We start from the raw sequence: 21020 nt of genomic DNA, 5'->3' as shown, positions 1-21020 counted from the left end.
TTTTTTTTTTTTTTTTTTACTTTAATTGCAAACGTTTTTCGTAACGTGTGAAGGATGGAGAGTTTGGTTGCGCACGATGAGCGAAACGTCTAAAGATGTTTGACTGCGTTTTTTGTTTTTTTTGAAAATTTTGTGTGTCTCGTTTTATTATAAACATTTTACATTATTTAAGAAAGAAATGGTTGAAAGTGCTTAAAATCTGTTGTGAATAATTTATAAACATTCAATATATTGAGTATAACAGAGTTTCTGGGAATTTTATCATCTGTCCCCTACATTGTAGTTTGTTCTTCTTTCACCGATACGCCGTTCGTTCTTTAATTGGGCCACGTGTGGTCTAGGGGTTGGCTTGTCTAATTGTCAAGATTCAGAACGTGATGTTGTTGAGCAATCTTCGCACTTTCAGCTGTGGGCGCATTATAAAAGTGACAGTCAATCCCATTATTCGGTTCAAAGAACCAAATAAAGCCCTTGGGAAAGCAGGTGCTATTGATTGGCTGTCTTCCATCTGGTTAGTAATAAGACATTTGATTTAATGTAGATATATTTTACTGTCTTATATATGCGCGTGCCTGGCATGGCCTAATGGTGAGGGTTGCGGGTTCGAATCCCCGCCACCGAACATTCTCACCCTTACAGCCGACAAGACGTTATAATGTGACGGTCAGTCCCACTATTCGTTGGTAAAAGAGTAGGCCAATAGTTGGCGGTGGGTGGTGATGACTAATTGCCTTCCCTCTAATCGTACACTGCTAAATTAGGGACGGCTAGCGCAGATAGCCCTCGTGTAGCTTTGCGCGAAATTCCAAAAACAAAACAAACTAATTCGGCAATTACTTTAGAAATTTTTACCCTAATTTATTTGATTTGAAACAGTGCACAACATTTACTACGATAATCCCCTTATATGATTTCTTTTGATATTCAATGAGCTTATTCTAAGAAAACAGTAACACGATTTTTATTTTTTATCCAGTTTACTATTTATTCGTTTGTTGTTGTATTGTTTTTATTTTGTTTTTGGTATATAAAAAAAACTAACAACAAAAAAAGAGAGATTACTCATATCACATTCACTCAAAAGTTAGAAAACCAACGACTACTAACCTGCCTGAAAAATAACATAAAAAACACGGATTCTCATAAATCGTGTGCAAATTTAAGCAAAAATTAAACACACCTAGAAAAAAATTATCCACTAAAACACTTTCCGTCTTTGCGAACATATTTTGAAATATTCAAAGAGTTTCTATTTTCGTTTTGTTTTATTTTCACACGTTTTCCTTTAATCAGGTTTTTCTTTACCACGTGCATCTTTTATATTTTCTTATTACTTAACACGTTTTATTGCTTTTCGGTTTTTGTTTCGGTTTTTATTTCTTTATACCAATCCGATGAACGATCTCACAGTTCACTTCTTTATATCAGTGTCTTTTAAATTAACATTTACTTCTACAACTATTTATCTAACTTCTAATTATCCCGATAAATTTAAGAATATCGTTGAATTTTGAACTTATCTAATTTACGAGTTCTGTTTTTGATTTATGTTTTGATAGTATGGCCAACATATTAGATAAATTCAGTAAACTTCGGGATATGTTCTTGCTGCAACAATTTGTTCTCAACTGTAATAAGTTACCCGTCGTAGCATTTCACTTTCGCTAATCTTATAAACGGTTTCAACTACGTTCGTATAAAAAAGGTTTCACTACGTTCGTGTAACGTGTTTCTCATTTATAGTTTTTGAAAGTTTTTAGTTTTGGAGAGATTCGCTCAGCATATAATTCACTTACTGGTGTTTTTTATTTTATTTTCTTCCCCAAAAAGTCGTTCATGTCGCTGTATTCTCAAATCTAAATGTTGTCGTGATCTTTTAACTTGCCCCTCTTCGACATTCACAATTTCAATTATAATATCAATTAAAAAAATAAATTGTCTAATTATTTTTCTCATGGAAAGAAGCCCCCTAGTGGCACAGCGGTATGTCTGCGGACTTACAACGCTAGAATCCGGGTTTCGATACCCGTGATGGGCAGAGCACAGATAGCCTTTGTGTAGCTTTGTGCTTAATTACAAACAAACAAATCATGGAAAGAACACCAATCGCTCTCGCATATTTTTTTACAATTTTGAACGCAATGGCAAAATTCAACCAATGCATGTATTCTTTATATAATATTAAAGAAGGTGGATTTCTGTGCCGAAGTTTAATATCTCAGATAGTAATTTTGTGAACTTCACATAGCTTGCTCTTTGAGTTTGTAATAAACCTAACTTATTTTTCTTTCACACATTAAATCCTTTGTACAAACAGAATTCTTGTATTTTATTGGTTTTATCCGTTCTTCAAATAACTCCTAGTCTAAATTACACTCAGTATCAAAACATTGCCACTGTGGGTAACCTGACATCTGTCCCCGTAGGAAAATTGCCCCCGCAACCATATCTTATTACGTTAATATAACTGATTAAAATAGGAAAAAAACTAACACATATTTCCTATATTTTATAGGAGAACGATTTATCTAAAACTGTTTAACACAAAATTTGACATGAAACCTGTGTTATTTTATCCTACTTAAACAGATTTAGATAATTCGTTATTCTATAAAGTATAGGAAATATGTGTTATTTTTTCCTATTTTAATCAGTTATATTAACATAATAAGATGTCCATACAACCGTCACTTTCTATCCGTATGTGAGCTACCTCGCATAATTTTGTAATGTCATATGAAGAGTGAATTCGTAAAATACCAACTGTTGTGAGTTCGTAGGGTATTTTATGGATGTTGGTAAGTGCTTATATAATGGCCACACACGACTATCTCCAAACAACAGTACATAATACTTACAAAACTATGCTATACATTAATGTGCATACTGTTTAAGTCTTAACGCACACTTTTTGTTATTATATAGTTTTAGGCTATACAATACGTTATTTATCTGTTAGAATATAATGTATATCAAGATATGTTAATTAAACAACCTATCATACTCTTCTTTTATATTTACACACAAAATGCGTCCCCATTTTCATATTTACACACGAAATGCGTCCCCATTTTCATATTTACACACGAAATGCGTCCCCATTTTCATATTTACACACGAAATGCGTCCCCATTTTCATATTTACACACAAAATGCGTCCCCATTTTCATATTTACACACAAGATGCGTCCCCATTTCAGTAATACAGTATATCAGATGCGGGTTTGGTCCTTGGTAGATATCTTGATTTTAGTCCTGGTGAGTCCTTGCGATGCCACAAAATATCTTCCAAATTTTTAAATCTGTGAGTACGTTATAAGAGTGACAGTAAATCCCTCAGCATATATAGTGGATGATAGGATGCTGCTGACTGACTCCTGTCCCTCTGATGACTAGTTCAAAATTAGGAACAGAGAATTATAGCTGCTTTATAGTTGCTTTGTCATAAATACAGATACAATAGTATATAAATTTAATCTTGGAAGAAAAAAAACTGGGTTTTATGAGATTAGTACACCCGTCAGTATCTACAGTTTTCAAAGTTATCAACTATTTTGTTGTCATGTACGACATAAACGTCAACTAGATTGATTACATCCTGTCTTAAATTAAACGGCTTACGTGTTACGCTACACTAGATTGTAGAAGGGGCAGAACAAGTCATTAGATGGTAAGAGAAGGCAGATCAGCGTATGAAAATTGAATTAAAACTTTCACTTCGGTGGTTAATGTAGATATTTTATAGTGAAGTAGATATCGTCGGTATTTCGATTAACGTTAAAATAAGCGTTCTAATAACAACTGTTCATCTGGATATGTATATAGAGAGGGTTGAGTACATTATAATGAAACGCTTTTGAATATGCAAATCACGGGAGACAACCACAGCCAATATATCGTCGCGGTGAAACGGAATGTATCAGAACTAAATTTTGAAGTTGCATAGGTAGTGTGATGCCATCGAAAATTGATTTCTTTTTTGGGAGGGGTATGTAACAGCCCTTTCCGGTGCAAAATATTCATACACGCAGATTATAAGGACGTGTCGAGTAAGGGCTTTAGAATTTTCAAGACGGTGATATCCCTTGTACCTAACGGCCTTCTAAGACAAAAGGAATCTGGATGAACTTGGGGAACCAGGATCATCTAGAAAAATATTTCGTTTGTTTGTAATTAAGCACAAAGCTACACAATGGTCGATCTGTGTTGTGCTCACCGTGGGTATCGAAACCCGGTTTTTAGCGTGATAAGTCTTCAGACTTACTGCTGAGCCGCTTGGAGGAGCTCTAGATGTCGTGTCCTAGCCGTGGTAAACAAAATTCAGTATCTTATAATAGGCGAAAATCCACAAACACAAAGGGGCAAAAGTCGTCCATGTGTTCCAGGTAACAGCATGCAACATGACCAAGAAAAAAACGAGGCCAACAGAGTCTCACCAATATGAGGCTTCCAGTCATACTTACTGTTCAACAGTCGCATATCTCAAGCAGCTAGAAAAAGAAATGGGTATTATTGCTATTCACTACGAAGACATACTGTTCACGCACCGGATGCAGCGCATATAGATTCCTGTGTGACTGGACTGTGTAGATGAACGCTGGTAAACAGCCATCTTGTTATACTATGGATTATGGAAAACATGTAGAGTAGAGTAGTGTGCTTTGGTACTTCAGCTTTATGACGGAGCCTTTTGCAATGTAAACTACGCTGCAGTCCCATTGTTGAATGGACGTGGAGATATTGGCCGTAACGACGTACTGAGGTTCCAAAATCGTTTTAATATGATGTACTTAGCCCTCTATATATATCTGAAAACTGTGAAAGTGCCACTTACAAGACATTTACTTGTAATATGCAGCGGTTTACTGTAGCTTGAATGTTTAGTAATATAACTTGTTACCACAGTCTTTACATTCCAGTTTGTTTTTTGTGGCCTCCCAGTGGCACAGCGGTATGTCTGCGGACTTACAACGCAAGAAACTGGGTTTTGATACCCGTGGTGGGCAGAGCACAGATAATCCATCGTGCAGCTTTGTGCCTAACTAAAAACAAACAATTGTTTTTTTATTTTAGTTACTGTTAGGAGAATAAAATATTTATTGAAATAACATTAAGGTTTTGTCTTAACGGATTATTTTGGTCAGTCAACTAGCAAAGTTCCTATCGGTGATGTTAAGGTTAAAAATAAGTTGTTACCGTTAAAGGCAAAAAGCACAAAAATATGTTGAAAAATTCAGTTGTGTTATAGTAGTAAGCTGGAATACTTATTATGTTACATGGTAATACAATTAATCTAAAGTATGTCTTCTTCACCAGAGTATTTGAATTGTTTGTTTGAAGTTAAGCACAAAGCTACACAATGGGCTATCTGTGCTCTGGCCACCACGGGTATCGAAACCCGGTTTCTAGCGTTGTAAGATCCGCAGACATACCGCTGTGCCACTGGGGGGGGGGCGAGTATTTGAAAGCAATTAGTTAAAACAACTTTTTTTGATAAGCACCGACCTTTCATACACCAACTTTATAAAATATATTAATTATTTTCAAGATTAAACCTCATCAGATCATTACGTCACGTAATGTAACACTAAAATGACTTTGTGTTGCTTGACTTGAACAACTACAGTTTCCGTGTGAATTTCATGAGGGTTCAAGATCTAAACGCACGTGCATGACTGGCAAGCATCTTTCCCGCGTATGAAGAAGGCAAATAGCGCTGATCGGGCTTGTAAAATGTCTTCGAAACTTGATCGGTGAATGGAAGATTATGTGATCACTCTGCCCATAGGGAAGTAATCATACAGAGAGAATGATAAACGAATTAGACCCAAACGAAGCTTCACTGCTCACTATAGAAATGAGAAATAGAAAACTCGCAAAGCGAAGCATTTAGGATAGCAACAGACTCCTAAACTAAGCCAACCTAGACCAACTTCCTCATCCACAAAGTGAAAACTATGGTTGCGTATAAGAACCCACAACTAAAAAATTCAATTTTTATTAATGCAGACATATCTCCTTGTACTTGAAAACGATAATAAACGAGGTTTTGGAGTTGATGAAGAATAACAAGCTTAGATCTATACCTTAAAATCAACGGGCATTTTGAGGAGAAAAATGGCCGAAGGAACTGGGATTACAGCAATCCCCTTTGATTAAGTACCTGTAAAGTTCTTTGGTGTAACTCTAATAAGGTTTTATGCATTTGTTTTGGTTGGAAACATAGACCTAAGATATTAGTAGGCAAGAGAGTTGGAATGACACTGACAATGCCTGATCCCATGGCAGCATTGTTAAAAGGAAAGCACCCAGTGCATGATGAATGGACAAATAGTTCTCTAGTATTAATATATTGGTCTTAATAATATCTTCAAAAATGTTATTACAGAACCGTTGTTAAAAGGAAAGCACCCAATGCATGATGAATGGACAAATTGTTCTCTAGTATTAATATATTGGTCTTAATAATATCTTCAAAAATGTTAACTCATCCATCACATCGTTTAAATGCAACAAAATATTTCTGAACACTGTATTTTACTTGGTTGTCGCTAACTAATAGAACGATAAAAACATCTCACCTGTATATTTCTAAGTATGTTTTTTTGTAAGTGGCATTACACGTATAATTTTTCGAATTTTGAAACTACGTCACGTTTCGACTGTACAAAATTAATTTTTTTTTCTTGTAAAGTTTTATACATTTCGAGTTGATAGTAGATTTACTATAGAGTTTGGGTGCGTTAAAAATGTTATTATTTGTTTAGTCGTTATTTTTTTTATTATTGCTTTTCACTCGTGTAACATCAAAGTTATATCTAAACTGTCTAGCTAGCTTAGCCATAAAAGTAAAAGAATAGACGTTTTTCAAAGTTCATTCAAAATAGTTGGTCTATAAAGCTTACGAGTTAGTTTTTGTTGTAAAACCTGTAAACTTTTGAGCAACTCACAAGGTTCGCTTTTATGCTTGTAATTGTTAGCAGCTCCCCCGTTGGAGACTTACAATGCAAGTATCCAGGTTTCGATTTCCCGCAGTGAAAAGAGCACAACTAGTCCTTATATAACTTTGCACTAAGAAAAACAACAACAACAACGTAATATCAGCAGCAAGAAATGGTTTAGAACATAATAAAATTTTCAACTTGTTTCCTTGAGAACTCGGATAGTAAAACATAATGTAACAGTTTAGTTGGTTATTATACTTTCAGTACATACCTTGAAACTGTGATTGTTTCTCTAACTGTTTATAAATGCATTATATGATTTCGTGTATTTCCAGTTCCTGTTATTTTCCTTTTACTCCCTCTAATCTATAGGTAATTGTTTTCAGTCTTTCTTGTTGATTGGATTCTGGCATGTTCCGCTAATTCCAAGTATGTCTAATGTTTTATTCGTGACCCTTGTCTTTATTATCGAAGAAATAGTCAGTTCATTCTATGCATTGTATATTTTACCCAATATGATAACGAGGTCTACTGTCCTCGTTCAACATGCAAATAAGTGCTACTTATCTTTTGTATTGTAGCTATATGCCTATAAATATATCTGTGCTATACGAGCATACCACTGTAAAAACTCTGTTGTAAACAACATCTTATTCCAGCATAAAATATAACTTTTTCATTCTTTAGTTACAATTTACATATCCAGCCACTTGTGTCCCGGTGAGACACCGGCAATTATACGGATTTACAATTCTAAAGTCAGGGGTTCGATTCCCCTTTGTGGACACAGCAGATAACCCGATGTGGCTTTTCTATAAGAAAAACACACACACATGCACATCCAACCACTTTGCCCGTGGCTTCTAAGTACACAAGTTAAAGGCCCAGATCCTATTTTGTGGTTCAACTGAAGTGTGGTGATTATCAAGTGCAGGTGGTGCCTAAGATCCATCTTTTTTTAGATGGTTTAAGTTACATAACTTTCTGATGCGACCTTTTCTCATTCCGTGATTACAAAAGCATATGAGACATAAAGCTTTATCCTTTTGAAGAAAGAGATATCTGTAATATTGAACCATATCGATAAAAGCAAGGGTAGGCGTGATTTGAACAGACAAAAAACAGGCTATTCCACAAATGGCATCCAGTCGCTCACCCGAGGCAACAAAGAAAGTTAAAACACTTTGTTACTGGAAGTAACTCAGTAACACTTTGGTTCATTGTAGCTAAAGTAAGAATCTTTCTTGGAACTTTAAATTAAATAAATCAAAGCTCTAATTGATTTTATGCGGGGGAATGTAGTGATATGCATTGATATTTTTTCACGAATAAACGGATGTCTGGACGCAATGGAAGGTACTTACTGGTTCAGCACTTAAGACATGGATTCCGTACATTAACAAGTTGAAGTGGACAATTAAAGCAGACTAAAGACTGCTTTTAGCACTCGAGATGGTTTGTATGAATTTTGTGTTATGCTATTCAATCAACATAAAATGCCTGCTATTTGTGAGCAGCTGATGAAGTTTACATTGAGAGGGCTACAAAGAAAGAAATGTCTGAGCTGTGTCGATGACGTCTTGTTGTTTTGTCACACTTTTCAATTTGCTGCTGAAACCTGGTTATGTTTTTTACATCCAGTGAAGATAGACTGAAATTAGAACCAGAGAAGTGGTCACATGGATGGGATTCCTTGGTCACATCATGGGATTCTTTGATTACATGGATGAGATTCCGTCGTCACATCATGGGAAGGTACAATGCGTTGGTCAACCCTGTAAATACCCAAACTCATGATTGACTGGATTCCTAAGTTTCACGCCGTATTATCAACTTTTTTTCTTTTGACCAATTTCGCCTAGATAGCTGCACGATTTTGTATACTGATTAGAGCAAAAGTGAACTTTAGAAGGACTGACGACCAGAGTTTCAGTCACTTCAGCGTACTTTAATCAAGGCTGTAATGTTTGCACACCCAGGATCTGGTAATATATTCATCTTGAATGCTGATGTTAGTGATAGTGGAATTAGAGCAGTGCTGTCACAGTTACTGGTGGAGTAGAACGTATAATCGCGTACACAAGTCGTACACTGAAATCTCTTGAACGAAGATACTGCATGCCTCAAAATAAAAACTTCTTGCAGTTGTATTTATCAAGTATGGTAAGAGGATCAACGTTCGAATGGACCTTGGCTTAGGAACTTTAAAAGTCTGTAATTCATGATCCCACATTAAATAAAAATGTTGCAGGACTTCGCCATACATTATAGGCCAACACCACAAAAATGTAAATAGATTGTCTCGCCAGATTGTGATAGCTCGTTCACTGAATGTTCCCTGGGCACCGAGTGGTTGTGAAAGCTAGTGACGAGTCATGAAATATGTGATGTGGAGAGACTCCACGAATGATGCTTCAGGACTTATGAGAAGAGTAATTGAAAGACCCAGTTCTAGCTTGGGCACAACTTGCCGTGCAGCAAGGAGAAGCATGACTGTCACTGGTACAGGAACACGTGCTCTATGTCACTTTTACACACGAGAAAATGTGTTGTACCATCGTTATAAACTGCGGAGACGTGGTTCTGTAATGCAATAGTAATCCCGGAACTGTGAAACGAGAACCACTTCACACTTTTCATCATGCAAGAACTGGAGATCATCGTGGTGTTTTCCACAGTTGTGATAACGTGCCAAGGTGGTTTTTCTGGTTTTATTCATTTCATAACGTTGAGCGATTTTGCAAACATTGTACTGTGTGGGCTACCCTGTGATAAAAATGGCCAAAGCAGGATTCCATTACACAAGAGCTTTGTTCATAAACTTATCCCAAAGCACGTAGCTAAACAGAAATCGAAAGTTGTATTTGAAGTGTCTGCAAGACTCCAGACGATTTATTATTGTCATGCTGATGATACACGATATAAAGAACGGTACATAACATGTCATGAAAGTGTTTCCAGGGGATTTATGTTATAGGTTACAGCTTTAATGGTAAGTTAGATATCAGGAGAATCAAGACAAATGAAAAATTGATTCTATGCTGTCAAATTAATGTGTTGACACCACTACAAATAGAGGAAATATTGTTTTACAGCTTGGATTCCACTAAAATATGGCTTCATCAAGATAAAACTTTCAACCACACATCAGCATGGTAGTTCCTCTTCAGGATGCGAGTAAAATGAAAAATAATTCTATGACTTCGTAAACGTCTCTCATAGACTTCCGCGTTTTCTGGTTGCACGGGTCTTTAGAAATCATCGTCCACTCGTGCGGTTGATAAAGTTTGTAAAACGTGTAATGAGAAGAAGGAAAACACTGACTTTTATGTTTTGGGGTTACATGAATCCTTAGAAATCATATGGTTGACAAAGGTAGGGAAAACATGAGGAGAGGGACAACATTGACTTCAGTGCATTTCCAAAAAATCTCCTACAGGTGAAAAATGGTGCTGAGGGGCAATAGTCCATGACCAAGGTCATCACACGGAATACCATTAACTGTGGAAGAAGAAACTGGTACGATCATCCTTGCCTCTTTACCCTAGTTCTTGAACAACAAGCTGTAGTAATTTATTTTAGTGGCATAAGCTAGTAAACTAAAGTGACAAAGACTTGAGAAAATTATAAAAAAGTGTATGTAGTTTCGCTAAAGAGGAAAAACTAGGAACCTTTGTGCCATCCCCTTAATGTTTTTGAAATACGCATAAGTTACTGATAATGATAATGGTAAGTTACAAATAGTTACTTTCTGATAATAAGTAACAGACAATGGTACTGTTTTCAGCCATTCATATTACCAAACAGCAGCAGCTAAAGTTATGTACTTCTCAGTATCTACGTGTGTATTAATTATTATTATTGGTTAAACAGTTTCATATGTGGTATATAAACGTATTGAAACATAATTCCTTTCTTTCCAGGATGGCACAATCGAATTCGAGGAGTTTATTCGAGCTCTTTCCGTGACATCACGAGGCAACTTGGACGAAAAACTCGTGTGTAAGTAATGACTAACTTAAAAAGTTTTCAGAAGAGAACCACGTGTTAATATAGTCTTGTTGAAAAGCTCAAATGCAGAGGTCAGTCTTAAACTATTTATTTCAGTCATTGGTAATGAGTAGACCTATTACTGTCTCACTTTTATTGAAATATTATATACATACAATGAGATTTAATATACTTAACTGGTAGAGAATACTAGCAGCTATTTGGCAGAAGATCAGCAGAGAGTGTCATGCTAATTTACAGAGTGGAATACTATTTATTATTCAAGGAATACAGAACTTCTTATACAAGGTTCGTTAAGTAATGCTATGAAAGTATATGCATATCTTTATGTATTGTTTAAATTGAATGGTTACATTATAGGGGCGTTCAAGCTGTATGACGTGGACAATGATGGATACATCACGCGAGAAGAAATGTACAGTATTGTAGACGCCATCTACCAAATGATGGTAAGTACAATTTAGTAGTCGGTAAGTTACTTAGACGTGACGTCTTGTCCCACTAGATATTAGTAAGTATCATATGGTCCATCAACCAGATGATGATGATCAGCATCAAACCAGGTGTCTGTTTTGCTTTGTTTTGGACTTGTGCGCAAAATCACTCGAGGGTTATCTGTGCTAGCCGTCTGTAATTTAGAAATGAAGGACTAGAAGAAAAACAGTGGTCAACACCATCCACTGCCAACTCTTGGGCTACTGTAATCCAATAGTGGGATTGATCATCAGATTATAACGCTCTCACTTCTGAAAGGACGAGCATGTTCAATATAGGGGGTTCGAACCCGCGATCCGTAGATTGCGAGTCTAATGCCCTAACCTCCAGGCCATGCCAGGTTTAGGTATTAATATCAGCTATCGAAAATGTCATCTATCAGAAGTTGTTAATTAACGTAAGCGCATTATGGAAAATCTCATTTTCAAGATCTCGTCTAGTGTCGAAACTCCTTGAAAGTATGAAACATATTTGTGACAAATCCTTTTTTTTTCGTGCCTGATTTCATTATTACTTTACAGTCGTAACTTATATTTGTTGTAGCTCTTGTTATTTTGTTTGCTTTATGATAATCCGAATGTCTCTCATAATGGGTGGAACAAAACACGTTGTCTCTCATAGTAGATGGAATAAAACACGTTGTCTGTCATAGTGGATGGAATAAAACACGATGTCTCTCATAATGGGTGGAACAAAACACGATGTCTCTCATAATGGGTGGAACAAAACACGTTGTCACTCATAGTGGATGGAATAAAACACGTGGTTTCTCAGTCTCTCATAGCGGATGGAATAAAACACGTTGTCTCTCATAATGGGTGGAACAAAACACGTTGTCTCTCATAGTGGATGGAATAAAACACGTGGTTTCTCAGTCTCTCATAGCGGATGGAATAAAACACGTTGTCTCTCATAGTAGATGAAATAAAACACGTTGTTTCTCAGTCTCTCATAGCGGATGGAATAAAACTCGTTGTCTCTCGTAGTGAATAGCTGAATGGTATTATTTAAGAACTTTTAATTTTTGTTTGTTTGTTTAAAGTCAAGCACAAAGCTACACAATGGGCTATCTGCGTTTTTCCCACCACAGGTATCGAAACCTTTTTGATAACCTGTGTTAGGATAATTGAGTGCTCTAATAAGCGCCCTCTTTTAAATTATTTGACTAGTTGAAAAACTCCTGTTAGGCTGTTTATTTTATTTCTAGGGTGAATTTTACCTTACTGGTCCATTTGTTCCCTTTTTACATATGTCTGTTTAATAGGTTTAAACTGCATGACTGGATGGACAACACCATCTGGGATAGGATTCGTCACGTTTCCTATCTCTGTTTAACTTATTTATTGTTTCAGAATTTTGCGCAAGACGACACAAGGACTATCTGAGCAGAGCAGCCCCTGATTTTAAATTGATAAACTAGAGGAAAGGCAGTTAATCAGCATCATACACCGCCAACTCTTTAACCATACTACTATCTGATCGAATAGTGAGATTTGTCCTTTACGTTTTTATGGCACCCACAGCTCATAGGGCGTTTCTGTAGCAACGATTCGCGAGCCATGAATCTTCAGATTCACACTCTGGGCACATTCGGTCAGGGTGCAATGTTATTAATAAGCTAACTTCTTATGCGCATAGGTTACTTTATGGTGAGTTTAATACACTGTTCTATCCTGTTTTGTTTACTATTAAAATGTTTTACACGGTTTGCTCTTATTTGATGACGATCTTGATTGTTAAAAAAATATGTGGTTTAAATTGTTTTCCCTAAATGAATTTAGTTGATAGGTCAAATAAGTACCGTCTGTTATTAGCTTGTCGTATGTATAATCACTATAACATTATTTACCTTCTATCCAAAATTAATTCAGTTAACATAATCATAAACTTCAGTGATAAGCTTGGAGGCTTATAACACTAAAAATCTGGATTCGATACGTGCGTGAACACAGCGTAGATTGCTCATTGTGTAGCTTTGTAATTAGGGACAAACAAATATAGACTTCTGGTATACACGTACTGCATTTTCACATGATTTTATAGTTTGACTTTATATTTTTCTTATGTTTCTTGGTGTTTTTATATTTTATAGCATTTTGTATGTGAGGTCCAAATGTTCATAATATTGAGAATATTTTTGTTTTTAACTATCACAACACTAAATGTAAAATGTAAAAAAAACTGGATGAAAAATAATTGAGTGAAATCACTTATTTTCTAAGTAAAATACTTAGTTGTAATTAGTGAGATTAATTATACTTTATTTACAAGTTTTTCTGACTTATGTTGTTAGTGATCCTGAAACCAACAAAGTCATGGAAACACGAGCAGTTAAGAGCAACAACAGTTTAGAAGAATGTTTAATAATAAAAAAGTGGGTTTCATCAGTAATGTTACATTTAATTTATCATTGGCTGCTTAGTCATCTTTATTATTAGAACAAAATATGTAAACTGGTTGATGTTCTATTCGTATCTCGTTAGTATGTGAAAGTTGTAGATAGCTTCATAGATTCTTTTTTTTTGCGTGTTGCATCGGAGTAAGTGTTGTAAAGACCAATATTCCGCATTATATTCAGGCTTTATAGTTATATGCATTGCAATAAAGTAGTTGAATAAGCGTATCCTATCGGTAGGTAATCTGAATACAATATTTTATTTTTTAAGTACAGTATTTTTATAGTCACGCAAATAATTTATGTCTCCACTACATAGTTCATGAATAAAATAATATTTAAAGCAATTATATGATGATGTAGTATATGCTGTAATATTGATTTGTAGATTATTTCTCAGTGCACTTTATGTAATAAGATACATTTGATAATTATTTTAGGGCAGTAAAGCCCAACCAGAAACTGAAGAAGATAACCCTAAAAGAAGGGTAGATAAAATTTTTGAACAGCTTGACAAGGTAAGGAAATTAATACATAATTACACGAGTAAGTATCAGTGACAACTTATTGTATACGTGGAGCATTATAAATAAAATGTTAACGAATTAATGGGTCTATTCAGTTTTTTAGGGGCATTGAGGTAGTAGTTGTAAATATATTGAGGTTTTGATTTTTGAAATTAAATGTCGATTGTGTTAAAACCGTTTGGATTTATAATAATAATTGGTAGAAAATTTACTTGAAACCAAATGACGAAAAATGATGAAGTTTAACTTTCACACAATATTTAGATATTCTTTTAATCTAATGCAAGCGAAATTTGTTTCTTGATATTTATTACGCCTACCACAGATAAACGTATCGTTAACCTCTAGTTCTAATAGTTTTACTCGCAAGGAGTAATTTCATTTTGGGAAGAAATCGAATTTCCTTTTTAATTCGTCATATTACTTCTTACTTTGCACATACATATATGAGTATTTTCAATAATACTAAAAGTCATTATAAACATAAAACCAATTTTAAAAATAAAGAACCTTGAAACAGGTGTGATCTTAAAGAGTATACAATGAGTCTCTCTGGAATACCATTGTTAAAAAGGCATTTTATTATATATTTTTTTTAAATGAAATAACCTACATGGGTTTTATTTCAGACTTTTTTTTCTGGGGAAGGGAAGATTTTGTTTGTTGATTGATGTGGCGCGTGGTATTCAAGTGTTGAAGACGCATTATATCTATAAACATGGCCTGGTTATGTTTCCCAAGATTTTTTTTATAAGTATGTCTAAAATGATAAAGTTTTAATGGTTTCTAGCTTTTTCACACCAAGACATACCTTCTAGAAATAAAACCCTCAAGCGAAAACAAAATCTTGGGGAGAAGGATTGCGTTTAGGCAGGGAGCTTTCCTCTGCCAGATGGCAAGAATATCCCTGAATCTATCTACTACAGACATTTGTTCAAAATTTATGGTAACAATGCAAAGATGAAGGTCTAAACCCCATGGCTCCTCCTTTTACCACCAACGGTATTCCATGTTTATAGACTATTGCTCTGCAATGCAGTTTCCATTGCAGGAGGTTTTTTGCTCAACACACTGAGTTCAATATTCAAATTCGATGACGAGGAACCCACTTTGAGACTAATAATGGTTGGAGACGGCTTGAATGGGTAATGAAGAAAAACTTTAATAAAGTTTTTTGTTGACTTTTGTGCAAAGTTACCCCAGGGCTACCTGCGCTAGCCATTTCTAATTTTGAAGTGATAGACTAGAGGAAAGGCAGCTAGTCAATATTATCCACCGCGAACTCTTGGGCTACTCTTTATCTTCGAATAGTGGGATTAACCATTATATTATAACGCCTCTACGGCTGAAAGGCGATCATGTTTGGGGATTTGATCCCGCTACTCACACATTGGAGTCAAGTGCCCTACAACTAGGCCACGTCTCACAATACTGTAATTCAAATCTTCCAGAAGGGGCCAATTTTAGGCGCCATTTGCGCTTCCAAATCATTACGCTTCAGCTGAATTGTAATAAACAAAATTAGAGCTTTTAAGGTGTTTAGTAAGGAGCCACCGGAATATAGTTGAATATTAAAATTGTTACAATAAATCAACATTCCTGAACTTGGGCTTTACTAGTGTTGTACAATAATTTTAAATATTATAAGATTGGTTACGAGTGTAAGCAATAGTGCTAACTCTAATATGACTGTGATAATTTATTCATTCACTTTACGCCTTAAAAGCTGTTTGTTTGTTTATTTAGTTGAGCGTATTAACGGTCAAGATATTGGATGTTTCATTGAGATAATTTCAGAATAGATAAATTTGGGTGTGGTCACTAAACCTTGCAAATAGATTAATCTTGGCTTGACCTAAAAGCATGCTATTTTTAACGTTAAAATAAATTCACAAATTACTTGAGAGACATCAGTGCCATCTGGTTAAGATTTTTGTCATCCGATGAAATGAAAAATTACTTTGTGGTTAAATTGAGAAACTCATCAGATCTTATTCATTCCATTTTTGATGGTTTTGAAATGGAATGAAAAGGGCGATTTCCCCCATATAAACGAATTATTTTATTACTTTCGTTCTGAGAAGTAAGTGCAATAACAATCACACCAAATAAATAAAAGAAACGCATTGCTTAATTAATGAGTAATTGATAATTTTGAAATTAGAAAATATACTTGTTTTTCATTTGTTTTTAAAAAGAGTTCTTTGATAAACCTTCATGAAAGTGTTTGTGAGACTTCGCAATAATTTTTACGTAAAAACTAACCGAATATCATAACGAATAAAATGATTTTTTCACATTATAAAGTAACCCCCCCCCCTAGTGTCAAGGAATGGGCGTTTTCCAAGCTTGTAAATGGGTGATCAATCTTTATTCTAAGCACGCGATTGGAGTAGAGAGCGAAAGTCCAGACATAATCATATGTTAGCAAGAACTAAAATTCCGAATGCCATGTGACACAAGCTCTTTCAGTGTACTCTGTTGTTATAACTCTCGACTCTTACAGTATTCTTGTGGTTCACGACGTATTTAGCTTTTTACTTATTTCACTTTTCTTCCCACTGTCCTTCATTTTCTCCCAACAGCTTGTCTTGTTTTCTACGTGCTTGTTTTAAACACAAAAATGCTTATTATACATTATAGGATACCCTCAGTGACATCAAACATCATAATTTTTGCATCAGATCATATGAAGGAAACTAAGTTTCTAATCAGTGAGGTTATAGAAAGTGTTTGTTAGAGAGGTGATATCGATTGACTGTATATTGATTTATATATGTGTCTGTGTTTGAGGATTAAATCTTCGTAGTTAACGAGTGTTTTTATTAAACTGCTATTCTTAAATATTAACGCCAGTAACATTAATTCGCGACGAATCACTTCAGTTCAAATAAGCAGCATGGTTTACCATCTGGTGTAAAGAACCAAAGAGAACGAGCGATCCACTTTACATTGAATTCCAAACGGTATTCGGGTTGCTAAGAGTACGTGTACAAACCTGAAACAGTGTGTATATGTGAATTGTATATGCCTGTATATGAAAAGCTTAGTGAACGCAGATATGACACACGAAACATGAACTACTATATTTATAAATATGTAATTAATGGTTATAAACTCGAATAAGCCAATACAGAAGCCAGAAATTGTTATCGGGACTTCACGGGGCTATTATAGCTTTTATCTTTGTTGCAGAAACCTGAACTAAGAAGCGTAGACATGGACATGCATATGAATTGATTTAATATTAGATTTTTTTGCACTTTCAGAATCAGGACAACAAGCTGTCAATGGAGGAATTCCGAGAGGGTTCAAAACAAGACCCGAAGATAGTTCAAGCCTTGTCTCTGTACGCCTCATGAGTTCTGCCTTTTTCATGTAATCTCCATCTTCTGCGATTCTTGTTAACGTCTGATAGGATATTCGGTGTCATCAACATTATAATTTTAAGGCCACGTTCAATGATTTAGTCTGTTATAAAATTAATTATTTCTACCAACTCAGCTGTGCCCCAATACTTTCTTCTTCTTTTGAAAAAAATAGTGGAGCATCTATCCTCAAACAAGGCAGATGAAGCTTACCCTAAGCCTTTATAACATACTCAACATTATCAAAACTGCACCCCAAATCACTTCCTGATTCAGTATCAGTTTCCTCTTGGACCAATCTCCTTTAGGCCCCAAATCGTTTCTTGATTCAATACCAGTTTCTCTCTTGGACTAATATCCTCTAGGCCCCAAGTCGCTTCTTGATTCAGTACCAGTTTCTCTCTTGGATCAGTCTCATTTAGGCCTCAGATCGCTTCTTGATTCAGTATCAGTTCTTCTCTTGAATCAGTCTCCTCTAGATCTCAAATCACTTCTTGACTCAGTATGAGTTGCTGTCTTGGATTAGCCTTATAGATTATATTAACTATTACTTAAAACAAGCATTATCTAGTTTCTGCAAAAGCTATTATTATGGAGATTGTAAATCCTTGTAACAGCAATGCCAGTTCTTTTGTTAACGGTAGATTATCTGTGAACTATTTCTCTTAATATTGTATTTAAATTAGAATTGATATATAATAGTTACATTACAAATTTATTGGGAATTGCGTCATGTACCTTGTTTAAATTTACGATTCTTCATCTAATAAGAAGGAAAATTGAAACATTGCGTGTGATAAATGTTTCGGACTTTCATAAAATATTCTGTTGTTTTACTGTGATCAGATCACCTATGTATATAACCCAGTATGTCTACTACTCTTCTATTTGTGTAAAGTTTACAAACCTAGTGCAATATGCATTTTCTTTTCGTAAGTATTAGGTAAGTGCAGTCATGTGTTTCTCTGTACTACCTTCTAAGCCAGTTGTTACATCTTTCTCGAATTTTCTTTATTTAGATTTTACGTCTTAAAATGTAAGCATTTCATAGTGATCTTTGTCACGGTTAGCAACGCTCAACGGGTTTTATTAGTAGACTGAGCACTTAACAAAAATAACTGAATTTTCTTTTTGTTTTAGTGCACGTTAAGAAACAATACAACGATTGCACATTCCTACTAGATAAATATGAAGAAAAGCCAAGGATTTTAATTAGGCACTAAAAGAGATAAAAGATATTAGTGTAAAAAAGTATTAGAAAATAGGAGTTAGAAACAAGGGTTGTATGTGAGTACTAAAAATGATTTGGAAAGAAAATCGTTTAAGTACCAGCAGAAAAATTTAAATTATTTCAGAAAAGTACTAGAAAAAGAATAAATTGCATGTTTGTTTGATAAGTATGCAAACAAATTACAGTATATATATATCCAATATTTCGTTGCACGAGAAGAAAGAAAGGATTAAATTTTGTTATATTTATTCCCTCTCGTCAGTAGTTTATCATAACCTTTTTTAAAAATAAAATTCTGAAAGGAGTTCCATGGATATTTGAAGAAAATTGTGTAAATGTCCATATATTAACAAAGACTGCAAACACGGCCCTGGTAACGATTAGTGATAGGCGGTTGATCCTGATTGGATGAAGTTTATTCATCTTTAGGATTATTCTAAATAATGATAAGCTTCACAGTACAGTTCAAGATTATCCAGTATGTTCGCTGATTCTTTCATATGGAGTTAATAAGTTTAGAGTAATGTAAAACGTCGTGTGTTGACCACATTGAAGTTTCATGGAACACAAACAAAAAATTCACGAAACATAAAACTTTTGGAAATATTCTGTCCAATTTTAATCTTTCAGTATTATTAACATTAGAATATAATTGTACGATATGTGGAAGGGCAGACTATTAATTCCGCTATACCCAAAGTTTAGTGCTCCAAGCAATAGGAATTAGCTGAATTATTATTTTCAATTTTAAATAATTATTTTGTCATGCTTTTTATTTTTGTTTCTTAACGGAGAGTGCCCAAACATACTGATGATGATAAAACAATTCCTGTGTATGTCAGCAAACGGACAACTGAATATTAAAATATTTGGCCTCCATTGTATTTTGAATAAAATTATAAACACAGACCCCTAGCAGCAGAGTACATTATTAAAAAGCTCGGTCGCAAGGTATTGTTAATTTGAGACATTATAAAATATATTTTGGTATTAATCCTTGCAGTTTTAAGCGTTGTGTCACGTACTGAAGAATGGGTCGTTGAATAAATTCATTCTTGTTTAATCACTTCACTAAGCTTGCCCCCCTGGTTTAATAGGCACACCAGAATATCTGACTACATTGTCATACCGATTTTGTTGTTGTTTTTCAAACCTTTGAAAGCATATCCCAGGTTTTCTGCCTCAATATTTCATGATCGGTTAATATTTCGTCCTATCAGGTTTTGAGATGTTGCTACGGGTTTGCAGAGATATAATTGAAAATATCTGGAATTGAAAGTGGAAACAATCCAGTAGCGACTAAGAACAAAAAAAAAAAGCGTAAAAGCTGTAGAGCGAAGTGTAAGTAGGCCTTGCGATATCTAGCCTAGACGTGGTTGCTCTGTTGATACAGCATTTCATTGTGTTATCAATACAAACCCTTTATAAAAATTAAATGGAAATAATTTTTCTCAGGTCTGTTCCTCGAAATGTTCTTTAAATATATTTCATCAAATTGTGTCTTATTTTCAACTACGTATATGTTTTAAAAAGATTATTTTGGATTTATGTGTTACGTGAATATTTTATTACAGACTAGGAAAATATTATCTGCAGGTGATTTTTGGATCTAATAATAGCAATGTATTGCTAAAATTCTCGAGGAAAACCTAATGCAATGTTTTTCGAAGTAATGCCAAGTCTGATGCTTTACACTTTTCCCGGTTGAAACGCGTTGTGCAACATCTGTACACAGTTGCCAGGTGTTATCCATTTCTTAAATTACAGTAGATTTTATAGTTGTAAGAACGCATTTAATAAAGAGTCACGAATGCTTCGAAGGTTAAGCTAAGATATTTAAAATGTTAAAAGATATGTTTGACAAAAAAAAAAAAAAACGGCTTATTGATTGTTGTGTTTAGTTTGAAGCATGAAGTTCAGTGTCTGGTACGATTAAAATCTTTTGTTTTCTTTCCTGTACGAGTTTCTAGTTTCATTCGTAAATTTAAAATAAGAAAAAAGGCGAGAAGCACATAATGTACACATTGTTTAAGTAAAATTAACACTTTA

General features: G+C 34.7%; 1 protein-coding gene across 1 annotated transcript in view; it reads left to right on the top strand.

Moving 5' to 3' along the window:
* LOC106459736 (frequenin-1-like) overlaps positions 1-20928 on the top strand; it is a 30224-nt gene extending 9296 nt beyond the window's left edge. The window contains exons 3-6 of the mRNA XM_013919390.2: positions 10868-10946; positions 11316-11404; positions 14286-14363; positions 17642-20928. Of these exons, the coding sequence (XP_013774844.1) occupies positions 10868-10946; positions 11316-11404; positions 14286-14363; positions 17642-17734 (339 nt within the window). The 3' untranslated portion in view covers positions 17735-20928. The remainder of the gene's footprint in view (positions 1-10867; positions 10947-11315; positions 11405-14285; positions 14364-17641) is intronic.
* Positions 20929-21020: the final 92 nt, after the last annotated feature.

The sequence above is a fragment of the Limulus polyphemus genome, unplaced genomic scaffold, assembly GCF_000517525.1.
Source record: "Limulus polyphemus unplaced genomic scaffold, Limulus_polyphemus-2.1.2 Scaffold655, whole genome shotgun sequence".
Taxonomy (NCBI): Eukaryota; Metazoa; Arthropoda; class Merostomata; order Xiphosura; family Limulidae; genus Limulus; species Limulus polyphemus.
The sequence above is the reverse complement of the archived record's forward strand: the minus strand, read 5'-3'. Positions and strand labels throughout refer to the sequence as shown.